Source organism: Pleurodeles waltl, chromosome 11 (assembly GCF_031143425.1).
Source record: "Pleurodeles waltl isolate 20211129_DDA chromosome 11, aPleWal1.hap1.20221129, whole genome shotgun sequence".
Lineage (NCBI taxonomy): Eukaryota > Metazoa > Chordata > Amphibia > Caudata > Salamandridae > Pleurodeles > Pleurodeles waltl.
In genome coordinates, this window is record NC_090450.1 from 818,943,366 (window position 1) to 818,956,580 (window position 13,215).

At 46.8% G+C, this 13,215-nt stretch overlaps 1 protein-coding gene across 2 annotated transcripts in view; it reads left to right on the top strand.

The window, feature by feature from the left end:
- Positions 1–590: 590 nt before the first annotated feature.
- LOC138266166 (SEC14-like protein 2) overlaps positions 591–13,215 on the top strand; it is a 212,973-nt gene continuing 200,348 nt past the window's right edge. The window contains exon 1 of one of the 2 annotated variants that reach the window (XM_069214635.1): positions 591–971. In XM_069214635.1, the coding sequence (XP_069070736.1) occupies positions 918–971 (54 nt within the window). In that variant the 5' untranslated portion in view covers positions 591–917. The remainder of the gene's footprint in view (positions 972–13,215) is intronic. The other variant, XM_069214636.1, reaches the window with a different exon arrangement.

Genomic DNA, 13,215 nt, shown 5'->3' on the forward strand with positions numbered 1-13,215 from the left:
ACAGATAACATTGTGAGACAAGGCCTCTTTTGGGTGTGTCTGTAAAGCTGACGTTTGTTCTTGAATTTTTGGCCTGAATGTTGTCCTTTCGTCCTGAATTTTGACTCTTTGTCGTGAATGTTACTGTCCTGTCCAGAATTTGCCTCAATGCCAGGTGGTCACCTTACTCTAGACAGGCACATGAGGTCGCAAAGTCTCCGAAAAGTTTCTAAATGCGCTCTCTCAGCAGACGCTGAGCAGCCCCAAGCTCGGCCGTGCACCTGTTCATAATGGTGTTCATGATGGCTGTTGATAAATCAGAGGACACCCGTTCGCCTTCGAGGGGCACCTCAGCAGCAAACGTGAGACTGCTGGATAGTTAGGGTCATTTTCTGTCTTTCACTGACATTCGGTCGATGTTAAGCCGATGTGAAAGCCTGTCACGAAGGTTTCCCAGAGCCCCAAACCCGCACGCCCACGGTGCACACAGCAGTCCCGCCCCCGCCACGGAGGCGCCTCCTCTCACGCCCCAGGCACAGGCCCACGGCTTCGGGCCGTTGGCGGTGAGGAAACGGGCCGCTTTAAAAGGCGGAGCTACGGCCCTGTGACCTGTCATCTGCCGAAGGAAAGCAGCCAAAGCTTTGGACAGAACAGGAGCCGCTCAGAGAGCGCGGGAGATGCAGGGGTGAGGCGAGAGCCGGGCCCTGGGGAGAGGTTAGGGAAGCTGCTAGGGGAAACAAGCGCCTGGACAGAGGAAGTCTCTGACGGGACTGAGAAGGCGGAACGGAGAGGAAAAGAAGGAGACCTGAGACCGGCGGAGACGGGGCAGAGAAACGCACGCACAGTGAGAAAAGATCAGTGATACAGGAACTGCTCAGGAGGGAGAAAGACTCAGCCGTATCACCGACAGCCACGGGTACCCCTCAGTCTTTGACGCCATGAGTGGGAGAGTGGGCGATCTCAGTCCGAAGCAGGCAGAGGCGCTGGCCAAGGTAAGCACCCATTCATCTGTTCAGTCAGTGTATCCATCCGGCCGCTCTTCGTGCCCATTCATACGTCAGTACGTCTGTTCGTGTGCCTAACCTGTCCATACGTATGTCCGGTTTGCCTATCTTTCGACGATCATCCGTTCTTCCTATTGGACCAACCATTTGCCTGAGCCCCCTCACACGCCCCCCCGAACCCCTCCCCCGTCTGTACATCCTATACTTCTGCCTGACTCTCCTGCGTATCCCCCAGTGTTGGACTGTACTGTTGGGAAATCAGGCAGTTCTAATGGGTTGGTCTCACAGGTCAGTGCGTGGGCCGTTTTTTGGCTGTTTATGGACCAGTTTTACTGTTGTTTTCCCTGATAATGCCAAAAACATTTCCTGAAACGAGCACACACCTCAACCACCTTGCAAAACACGTATACAGCAAGCCTTTACAAGTTCAAAACTGTCCCCATTTGCAAATGTGGACCACTTTTTTTTTTTTTTTTTTTTTTTTTTTTTTTTTAGGTATTTGATGCACCGATGGAGGGGGGTGGGGGGGAGGGGGGACGCTCTTTTTGGTGCCAGTTTCTATTTTCTCCTCCTAGCCCGAACCTGTTATCCACCTGTTCCTTTATTCTGGTCCATATGTGTTTTCTTTTCTGCTCATCCAAACCCCCTGGTATGATGGTTCCCTCGCCCATATCTCCGTCTTCCTGACCTCCCTTCTTGTCCATCCCAGTGTTCACCTTCTACCTTTGCCTTGCCATTGAGTCTATCAGCTTTTTCAGTTAGTCTGAGTTTGCCCCTCATCAAGCAGCACCTCGAGGATACTTACTCAGTCTCGGCCTTCTTCTTCAATATGTTTCCATCTTCCCCAGTGGTGATCTAGTCCGAGCATGTTAGAGTATCATTGGACCAGTATACCAACGACTTATCCTTCAGCTGAAGGTTTACAAGACCTACACATGTCAGTCAAGTGGCTTCCACCAGTTTAAAATTGGATGCGTGTCAATTGGTTCTGCCAGAAGGACACCAAAACAAAATGTCTGCCAAGGGGAAATGAGACTAAACGAACCACAAATGAACACACATATGCAAATTGTGCTTATTTAGCCTAAACCACAGGAATCCATTTCCATGCCCACACCAGAGAGCTGTTTGAGCTTCATATCACCTCTGTCCAGCATACTGCAACCATAGCCTTGTCCTCTCTCGCCTCGATTGCTGCTCCTAGATTGTACCAATCTGAAGTTCACATAACTTCTCAAATTTGCAAATCATATTGGCAGCAGGTCTAAGCCGCGGGGAGCACCTCACAGAAATACTTTCACAGCATCATTTGGCTTCTCCTTGATCCCAGGACAAAGTTATACTGCTTTTTTAATAGTTTGTAAACTCCATCATATCTACGAACACAATATTCTATCAAAGCAAACATTTCTCGTTTGGGAAATGCTGCCTCACCATGATAACCTGACACTGGCTACGTATTGACTAAAAGTGACTCATACTACACCGGCTAGACTCATTTTCATCTAAAATCTGACCCAACTGACCTTATCTCCCATAAATGATGAGGCACTTCCCAAAAATGACCCCCTTTGTAGAGCTGTTAACTGTCTTGAGCACCTCATCCTACCCGTCTCTGAGCTCTCCATCACACCCTACTATCTGATCTTCCACTCCATTCACCCCACTCTGCTGTCACGTCTACTGTTTGCCTCGCTAGTAAAGTGTTGTGACACCATACACGTGATCAGTAACGACCACTTTAAAAATGCATGAAACAGTGGGCTCCTCTCACCTTTCAGTGTGTCCATACTTTATCATATAAACATCTGTCTGTTTTTGATGTCTCATACAGCATTCTTCTAACTGGGTGTCATTGTAACAGTGACTGGATAGACAGGAAGTGATACAGATCTATGAACATAGACTTCAACAGTTTTTTCCTTGTGTGTCCTTACCAGTACAGACAGACGTTGCACAGCCTCTAACATTACACATACTTTCCTGGTACTTTCAACCCAATTGTGTTGCTCTCTGTTTATGACTAAAGCTCTAAAGTTTCTTAAATTCACTAACTTGCGTAGCTTCGCTTATTATGGTACCCATTCTTTGGTAAAATATTTTCTAATATTATGCTTGAGTCTCCAGATATCATCACATGATAGGCACTAGCTTGCCTCTAATTATTATATGTGTGTGTGTGTGTACATATGTGATATATATATATATATATATATAATTATATTTATTTGTAAGAGTTTGTCTCTTCTGTAGTCCAATATGTAGCAGTATAATGCCTCAGTAGGTACAGTTAAGATTCCCAGCACCATAACGTGGTCTAACCTGCAGCTTCCTACAAGCCTGCTCACCCTTCCCATGACAAAAGCTTTGATCTCAGAGAGCCAATGCTTTTTGGATGTCAACTTCTAATCTCTGGTGAATGCCTGTTCTCTACTGGGCATGCCTGCGTTCTCTTGCACAGTTGTATGCTGTCTACCCAGGCTGCGCTTTTGAGTGTCACTATGAGGGCTTCTGCTTACCTGCACAAATATGCCCTCCTGGTGAAAGATCAGTGATTCCTTGGTGTTGGTCAATTCTCCATGACTCAGTCCGGACTCTTTGGGGGTCAGTGTGATTTGTGCTATTTGCTGCAGGTTTGTGATGGCCAGTGCGGAAAGGGCACAGTAACTAGAATCTAGGGACCTGGGGCCCAGGAGTGGATAGAGTACCTGGCTCTAGAGTTGTCCGAATATGCAGGGTCTGGAAGTACCAGAAGACTGGAGTGGGCAACGTGCTACAGATTCTGATTTTGCTAACCCTGAGGTAGTGCAGTGGCCCAAATGCCCTCGGCTCTGGAGAAGGCAGTTGAACCTAGGGTCTGAAGAGCCCCAAGTACTTGGAATCTAGACTTAGCTGGACACCCAGTTTCTGGAGTAGTCTGAGTTTGCAGAGTCGAAAGTGGGCATATTACTCAAAATCTGATATTGGAAAGGTATCCTCTGTCCGGCGTAAGCTAAATAGGAGAGCTCTGAACTAGGTAGATTGCCCAGAGTCTGGTGGGAACTTAACTCCTGGTTATCTACTTGTGTAATTGTGTTCAGGGGTGTAACTCAGGCCCCTGCGATGAAGGGGGTTCCTGTCCTTTCAGGAGGACCCCAAAACTTCAGGGACCCCTCATTCAGTTCAAGGCCAGTGAATAGCTGTGAGATATGGGAGATTCAGAGGCTTCTCCTCATATTTTGCTAGACGGCACATCATTTTACGTTACGACACTAATTGTGTGCGTGATACGTGCTCTCTGTTTGATTTGAATCTGAATCAGACCCTCTCTTCCTCGGCCGGTGCTCGTCTCCTCTCATCCCAACCCCCAGAATATCCCCGTCTCTCTCACCCCTCCCCTCTACTTCCAACAGGAAATACTCTCGCACTACCCTCTGCACTTCCCCTCAAGGTACCTGTCTCTCTTGCCTCACTTACCAGCTAATGAAGTGAATCTTCTCCCCCCCCCCTTTCTCTCGCTCGCTTCTCTCTTTCAGTGAGACAGGTGTCTGTCTCACACTCAAACTGGACTAAGCAGGTGCATGTTTTGCCCCTTCCTCCCTCCTTCACTTTCAGATTACTGTTTTTTCACTTGCCCCTTTTTGGGTGCCGTTTTGTGTCCTTTCCCACTCCCCATTACGCAGGTGCTTTGTGCTCCAGCATGCAAAAGTATCTCTATTCTCAATTGCAGATTCCTTTTTTTGTCCTCCTTGTAGGAGGCTGGACTGGCTTGTAGTGAGTACCAAGGGGTACTTGCACCTTGCACCAGGCCCAGTTATCCCTTATTAGTGTATAGGGTGTCTAGCAGCTTAGGCTGATAGATAATGGTAGCTTAGCAGAGCAGCTTAGGCTGAACTAGGAGACGTGTGAAGCTACTACAGTACCACTTAGTGTCATATGCACAATATCATAAGAAAACACAATACACAGTTATACTAAAAATAAAGGTACTTTATTTTTATGACAATATGCCAAAGTATCTTAGAGTGTACCCTCAGTGAGAGGATAGGAAATATACACAAGATATATATACACACTAGCAAAAATATGCAGTATAGTCTTAGAAAACAGTGCAAACAATGTATAGTTACAATAGGATGCAATGGGGAAACATAGGGATAGGGGCAACACAAACCATATACTCCAAAAGTGGAATGTGAACCACGAATGGACCCCAAACCTATGTGACCTTGTAGAGGGTAGCTGGGACTATTAGAAAATAGTGAGAGTTAGAAAAATAACCCTCCCCAAGACCCTGAAAAGTGAGTGCAAAGTGCACTAAGGTTTCCCTAAGGACAAAATAGTCGTGTTAGAGGGAAAATGCAAGGAAAACACAACTCAGCAATGCAACAACGATGGATTCCTGACTGAGGGTACCTGTGGAACAAGGGGACCAAGTCCAAAAGTCACAAGCAACTCGGAGATGGGCAGATGCCCAAGAAATGCCAGCGGTTGGTGCAAAGAAGCTCTTACTAGGCTGAAGAACTGTGAATACTGCAGGAACGACAAGGGCTAGAGACTTCCCCTTTGGAGGATGGATCCCCCACGCCTTGGAGAGTCGTGCAGAAGTGTTTTCCCGCCGGATGGACGCCAACAAGCCTTGCTACACGCAAATCGTGCGTTTGGCGTTTTTGGACGCTGCTGGGGCCCAGGAGGGACCAGGAGGTCGCAAATTGGACCTGCAGAGAGAGGGGACGTCGAGCAAGACAAAGAGCCCTCACTGAAGCAGGTAGCACCCGGAGAAGTGCCAGAAACCGGCACTACGAGGATGCGTGAAACGGTGCTCGCCGAAGTTGCACAAAGGAGTCCCACGTCGCCGGAGGCCAACTTAGAAAGTCGTGCAATGCAGGTTAGAGTGCCGTGGACCCAGGCTTGGCTGTGCACAAAGGATTTCCGCCGGAAGTGCACAGGGGCCGGAGTAGCTGCAAAGTCGCGGTTCCCAGCAATGCAGCCCAGCGAGGTGAAGCAAGGACTTACCTCCACCAAACTTGGGCTGAAGAGTCACTGGACTGTGGGGGTCACTTGGACGGTGTCGCTGGATTCGAGGGACCTCGCTCGTCGTGCTGAGAGGAGACCCAAGGGACCGGTAATGCAGCTTTTTGGTGCCTGCGGTTGCAGGGGGAAGATTCCGTCGACCCACGGGAGATTTCTTCGGAGCTTCTGGTGCAGAGAGGAGGCAGACTACCCCCACAGCATGCACAAGCAGGAAAACAGTCGAGAAGGCGGCAGGATCAGCGTTACAGAGTTGCAGTAGTCGTCTTTGCTACTATGTTGCAGGTTTGCAGGCTTCCAGCGCGGTCAGCGGTCGATTCCTTATCAGAAGGTGAAGAGGGAGATGCAGAGGAACTCGGCTGAGCTCATGCATTCGTTATCTAAAGTTTCCCCAGAGACAGAGACCCTAAATAGCCAGAAAAGAGGGTTTGGCTACCTAGGAGAGAGGAAAGGCTACTAACACCTGAAGGAGCCTATCAGCAGGAGTCTCTGACGTCACCTGGTGGCACTGGCCACTCAGAGCAGTCCAGGGTGCCAGCAGCACCTCTGTTTCCAAGATGGCAGAGGTCTGGAGCACACTGGAGGAGCTCTGGACACCTCCCAGGGGAGGTGCAGGTCAGGGGAGTGGTCACTCCCCTTTCCTTTGTCCAGTTTCGCGCCAGAGCAGGGGCTAAGGGGTCCCTGAACCGGTGTAGACTGGCTTATGCAGAATTGGGCACATCTGTGCCCAACAAAGCATTTCCAGAGGCTGGGGGAGGCTACTCCTCCCCTGCCTTCACACCATTTTCCAAAGGGAGAGGGTGTCACACCCTCTCTCAGAGGAAGTTCTTTGTTCTGCCATCCTGGGCCAGGCCTGGCTGGACCCCAGGAGGGCAGCTGCCTGTCTGAGGGGTTGGCAGCAGCAGCAGCTGCAGTGAAACCCCAGGAAGGGCAGTCTGGCAGTACCAGGGTCTGTGCTACAGACCACTGGGATCATGGAATTGTACCAACAATGCCAGGATGGCATAGAGGGGGCAATTCCATGATCATAGACATGTTACATGGCCATATTCGGAGTTACCATGGTGAAGCTACATATAGGTAGTGACCTATATGTAGTGCACGCGTGTAATGGTGTCCCCGCACTCACAAAGTTCAGTGAATTGGCTCTGAACAATGTGGGGGCACCTTGGCTAGTGCCAGGGTGCCCTCACACTAAGTAACTTTGCACCTAACCTTTACCAGGTAAAGGTTAGACATATAGGTGACTTATAAGTTACTTAAGTGCAGTGTAAAATGGCTGTGAAATAACGTGGACGTTATTTCACTCAGGCTGCAGTGGCAGGCCTGTGTAAGAATTGTCAGAGCTCCCTATGGGTGGCAAAAGAAATGCTGCAGCCCATAGGGATCTCCTGGAACCCCAATACCCTGGGTACCTCAGTACCATATACTAGGGAATTATAAGGGTGTTCCAGTAAGCCAATGTAAATTGGTAAAAATGGTCACTAGCCTGTCAGTGACAATTTGAAAGTAATGAGAGAGCATAACCACTGAGGTTCTGGTTAGCAGAGCCTCAGTGAGACAGTTAGGCACCACACAGGGAACATATACATGCACACCTATGAGCACTGGGGCCCTGTGTGACAGGGTCCCAGTGACACATACATATAGGCCACAAACCTATGAGCACTGGGGTCCTGACCAGCAGGATCCCAGTGACACATAACAAACATACTGAAAACATAGTGTTTTCACTATGAGCACTGAGGCCTGGCTATCAGGATCCCAGTGAGACAGTGAAAACAGTGACAAACACCCTGACATACACTCACAAACAGGCCAAAAGTGGGGGTAACAAGGCTAGAAAGAGGCTACCTTCTCACACTCCTGCTCCTCCTCCAGAATGTATATGCTTCTCACCCAGCCCCCGGCACCTGCCTCTCCACCCAGAAGGTGCGACTCTTTTTCCTAGTTTTGCTGTCCTGTTGATCACGTGCATGTCTGCCTCCCACTACTCTAATCCCAGTCATAGGATAACGTGTCTGCCATACAGTCTCTCGCTCTCTTTTCTCTCTGTGCTGACCGCCAGAACAGTGCGCCTGGAGGTCTCCGTTCAGAGAGCTGCAAATAGAAGCATTCCGTTGTAGTCAACTTGGAGTCGGGTTACATGTGCGGTATTTTGTCGCTTTTCATTGTTCCTGGGTTGTTAGTGTGAATGATATGGTTTTAAATTGAGAACTGTTCTTGAGGCCTTCTACAAGTTCAGTTGTGCAGCTGTTTAGCATAAGCCAGTGGGTTCCCAACAGTCTATCGTAGTGGTATGTGCATTCTGTGCGATTAAATCACTTGTTTAGTTGTCACTGATTTCGAAAAATAGTTTGGGATCATCTGTAGTTCTGTAGGTCTTTCAGGTGCCCAAGTCATGGACAGTCTTCACATACACAGGAACGTTTGTTAGATAGTGGCAACCGTTTTGGTGGCTGTGTGTGTTGTAAAGGTGCCTGAGGCTTTCGATTTAGAGCAAGGATACAAAGTAATTACAAGATGTTCTATATTCAGAGTCGCTTTTAGAGCAGTAATAGTATTTGATGATTTATTGTGTTGAAGGCTGTGGCAACCAGAAGTGTTATGCTTCCCTTGTTAGTGTTGGTGATCTTAAGGGGTCTAATTTCGGTTGCCCTGGATGGTCTGAAATCAGTCTGCGATTCTCTCAGTAAGCATGTGGTTGCTGTATACCTTAGTTATGGCTATTTTCACTGTGATTTTATTCCAAAGAATGGTTAATCGGGCACTGTTGGTACTTTATTTGGTCGCTTGTATCTTGGGTATATTTAGGTGGATAGTAAGGTGCAGTTTGTGCATATCTACAGATTATTTGACTTTTCTCTGTGGAGCCATGCCTGCGCCATTAGATTGCTTTAATGGCCTTATTCTTCTCAAACTAATGGTCTCAGAAGCCTGTCTCCCAAATAACGAATTCCTTCGGCATTATAAACCTACCTCCAAAAGAAACACCAGGCAGAATGTTTACAGTGGCTAGATTAGCCACCGTGTTCATCATGACTTAAGCATGCCTTCATTTGTTGTTAGTGAAGCTGTTGTACATCACGTAGTTATGCTTTTTGCTCATTTGCAGTGATATTCTGCTTTTTGAATGATTATACACTTGGTGTAGTTCGAAATGTGGTTGGATCAGCCCGTTTGTTTAACTCCTGTCCTGGTGATGCCTGATTTTTGGTTTAGGATCAAGTCTAGTATGTTTGAATGTGTTGTAGGCTGTGTAATGTCTGGTTTAGGTCAGTGGTCTCACATGGTTATTTTAACCTTTCACAGAAATAGAAATTAGGCTTAGAAAGTATTTACATTTTGCAAGACACTAGACAGTCTTTTTGCATCCTAATCTTCTGTATAGCGCAAAATAGAAATTCTGCGTGTAGAAGTTATACTTAAATTATTATAATGCAATACTGGCAACCTCTGGAGTTAGAGGTTGAGAGTCCTCGTAGCAGCCAGCAATCTAATTATAACAATATTTCAGTTTGTTTTTGGATACTTCTCATATTAATTGAATAAATCAAAACAGTGTAGTTCTACATTTTTCATGTTAATGTATCTGTCAAACACATTCATGTTTACAATTATTTATTCCTCAAATCCAGGGGCGGCTCTTTCGCAATGCCAAAGGAGCGTCGCCCCCCTGGCTAAGCCAGGAGATGAAAGATAAAACATTATTTAATAATCGTTTTAGCTTTCATCTGCTGGCTCAGCCAGCAGTGTGTTCAGAGTGGAGCGGTGCTGGGCTGCAGGAGGTGGGAGGAGGGGAGAGTGCACTAAGTGCTCTTGTGTGTTTGGCCGGCCGTCTCAGGCCGGCCAAACACACATGCGCTCTTATGTTTCTCACAGGTTATACAGGTGGGCTGTAGAAACAGCACAGACCCCAGGCTTGTGTCTGAGTGACACTCCTAGCCGCTCAGACCAGTCCTGACACTGCTTACATGCTATGTTTAGCATGTAAGCTGCACCAGGATAGCTGTGGAACCTGTGGTCGTGTCCCGGCAAATTCTGGGACACCACAAGAAGACCAGAGGAATAACTCGGCAGGAGGTGGCGGCCGTGACGATAGGAAAAGGTACTTTTTTTTTTTATTTTTTTATATATTTTTATCTTTATCCCTCCCATCTCTCCCCCGGCCCCTCCCCTTGACATTTGCGGTGGGTGCTGCTGCTCAAATCTAAGGTGATTCAAGCTTTCTTTCTTAGAGCCACTGAGTCTTCCGCTGTTGGCAGCAAATTGTTAATAGGGCTCATATGCAACAATTTAGAGGTTCCCGAAGATTTTGTACCTTCCTAGTTAAATAAAATTAATTCTGTAAATTGTACGCTTTTGCGTAATTATTGTTGTTTGATAGTTGTAACACATATTTTTTAATTTTATGTGAAAGATCAATACCACCAAGGAAAATGGATCTCACTTTCAATATACTTACAAATTAAGTTCTGGTATTTACACTTGTGAATTTCACACTGTGGCATTAAGGAAACTGTGGAACGTAGTTTTTTTACAACTGGTGATTTTCCCTTCACTATCAATCATTTTATGGGGGTTATCTCTCCTTCCTATACCTTCAGTGGACAAATAGCACACTTTGGTGCACTACCAACTCTGCTCCTGCCTTGACCAGTCAAGCGTAATTTACATATGTGTTGAGGTGTGCGAAATATATTGCAAAATGTTTGTAGATACCTGCAAGACACCAACTGTTTTTGTACCCTAGTGTAGTGTGCACCGAGACAAATAATATGATGTTCAAACAAAATAAAATGTAAAAAAATGTATGTGAATAACCTCAAAGTTACAACTTTGTATGCATTAATGACGTACCCTAGGCACAAAAAAATAACTTTTATGTGCCGGCATTATGGATTACACCCCTAGTAAAACGTACATAATGTATGCATGTGCACAGTGCAAGTTACTCCAACTTTGTTACACTTAAGCCTAGAGAAAATATGTGTTAACTATTCCCAAAGCACTTGGTTGTATATCAGGTCCCGATATTCTGCTGTTTTTCTAAGCTTGTGGCACTGGAAACACACCAGGGTTACTGCCCTCCTCAAAAATCCCTCAGCCGTGCCCAAATTACTCCGCAACTAACGATCTATCTTGCTGCTCCCCTTTCCAACCATAGCCATCAAGAATACCGTCAACAGAGAACTCTCTGACTAACTGGAATGCCGCAAACTCCTGGATGACTTGCAAACAGGATTCCAAAACAACCACAGCACCAAAACAGCCCTCGTCGCTGCCACAGACGACATACGCACCATCCTCAACTGTGGACAGACTGCTGCCCTCATCCTCCTCGACCTCTCCACCGATATTGACACATCTGCTCACACAAATGCATCACCAGACTTCACACAGTCGGAATAGAAAAGCCAGCGCTCAAGCAGATAGCTTCCTTCCCCTCCGGACGAACACAGCGAGTCAGGCTCACTCTGGTCACATCAGAACCCAAGGACCTCATCTGCAGAGTCTCACAGGGATCATCACTCAGCCCCACATTTTTCGACATGTACTTGACTCCTCTGGCTAACTTCATCAGATTCCACTGAATCAACGTTATCTCCTATGCTGATGTCTCCCAGATCATCTTTCCCTCTCAGGTGACACTGTCACCACCAAGGCAAACTTCAAACTATGCATGTCCAGTTGTATAAAAGAGAACTGCCTCAAGCTCAACACCGACAAAACTAAAGTACTGATCTTCAGGAATAAGAATTCACCTTGGGACTCAGCCTGGTGGCCCTTCAAACTCAGACCCCCACACACCCTGACCATGGTAGGTACCTAGGTCTATCCTGGACACCAACGTCACCATGAAGTCCAAGGTCAACACCGTCGCCTCTTCATGCTTTCACATCCTCTACATGTTATGTAAAATCTTCTAGTGGCTCCCACTGGACCCAAGACTTGCCATTGCTCAGGCCCTGATCACAAGCAGATTGGACAACAGCCACACACTCTGTGCCAGTATTACAACCCATCTTCAGACTTCAAACCATCCAAAATTCTGCTACCAGATTCGTCTTCAACCTCCTGCACCGACTTCACACCACTCCATTCCTCAGAGAGCACCACAGGCTCCCAATCAAAAAGCGCTACCAGTTCAAACTTCACACACATGCATTCAAGTCGGTAAATAAAGCACCTGCATACCTCAATCACCGGCTTCACTTCAACCAATCCACCAGACAACTTCACTCAGCATCACTCTTGCTCGCACACAAACTTTGCATCTACAGAAGTGAAACGGGCGATTGATTGTTCTCCTACCAAACTGCCAAATCCTTGAATGGCCCCCCCAACATATCAGGGCCTCCTCCTCCTCACTTCTTGAATTCTGCATGAAGCTGAAGACCTGACTTTTCAATTAGTTTTCTTGTGGGACCATCAAGACTGCCCGTACTCAATCCCAGCCTCACCATTTGCATACTCTCACCTATGCAGTGCCTGGATACCCTCACAGTGACAAGCAGCACTCTACAAATCCACCTTACATTACATTTTTCATATTGTTTTTACATTGCCTTCCAATGAGTCCCTAGTACCTGGCCCCTGTTCCTATAATGTGTTTTCTACTAACCCCTGAGCCGAGTTTCTATTTTCTCCCATGGACAGGGCCTCTGTGCATATGTTTTCTCCCACATATAAGGCCTCTTAGTACTTACTCCATATATTCTTCCTTTTTCCACACCTCCCTTCATATAGTGTCTGCTTGCTCCATTACCATGCTTCTGTACACATACTTTATTGCATCCACGGTATCAGTGGGAGGCCTATCTGCATAGTTGTACTATCTTCCCATGTGCCAGGCTTCTATACATACACTGTCCTTGTCCTCTCTGTACCAGGCCTTTGTACACATACACTATTTTCCCCCTAATAGAAGTGGTAGGCAGAGTTGGATTGAGCTATTGGTCAATCGACCTTTGCCTGAGGATCAACAGTCAAAGCCTGCTGTCAGTGTTAATTCCTCCAGCATTTTGTTCGTGTACAGGCTGGCTAGAACTTCTGCCACAGTCTAGAAGCAGTGGCCTATTGAAACATTTTGTGGTATAATCTGGGGCCCCTGGTTTGGAACAACCTTAAATGTATTACAGATTGTGAGATGATTAAACCTATCACGATGCCAACCAATGTAGAATTCTATACTAAACTTCCAGAAACATGGGCACGCAAA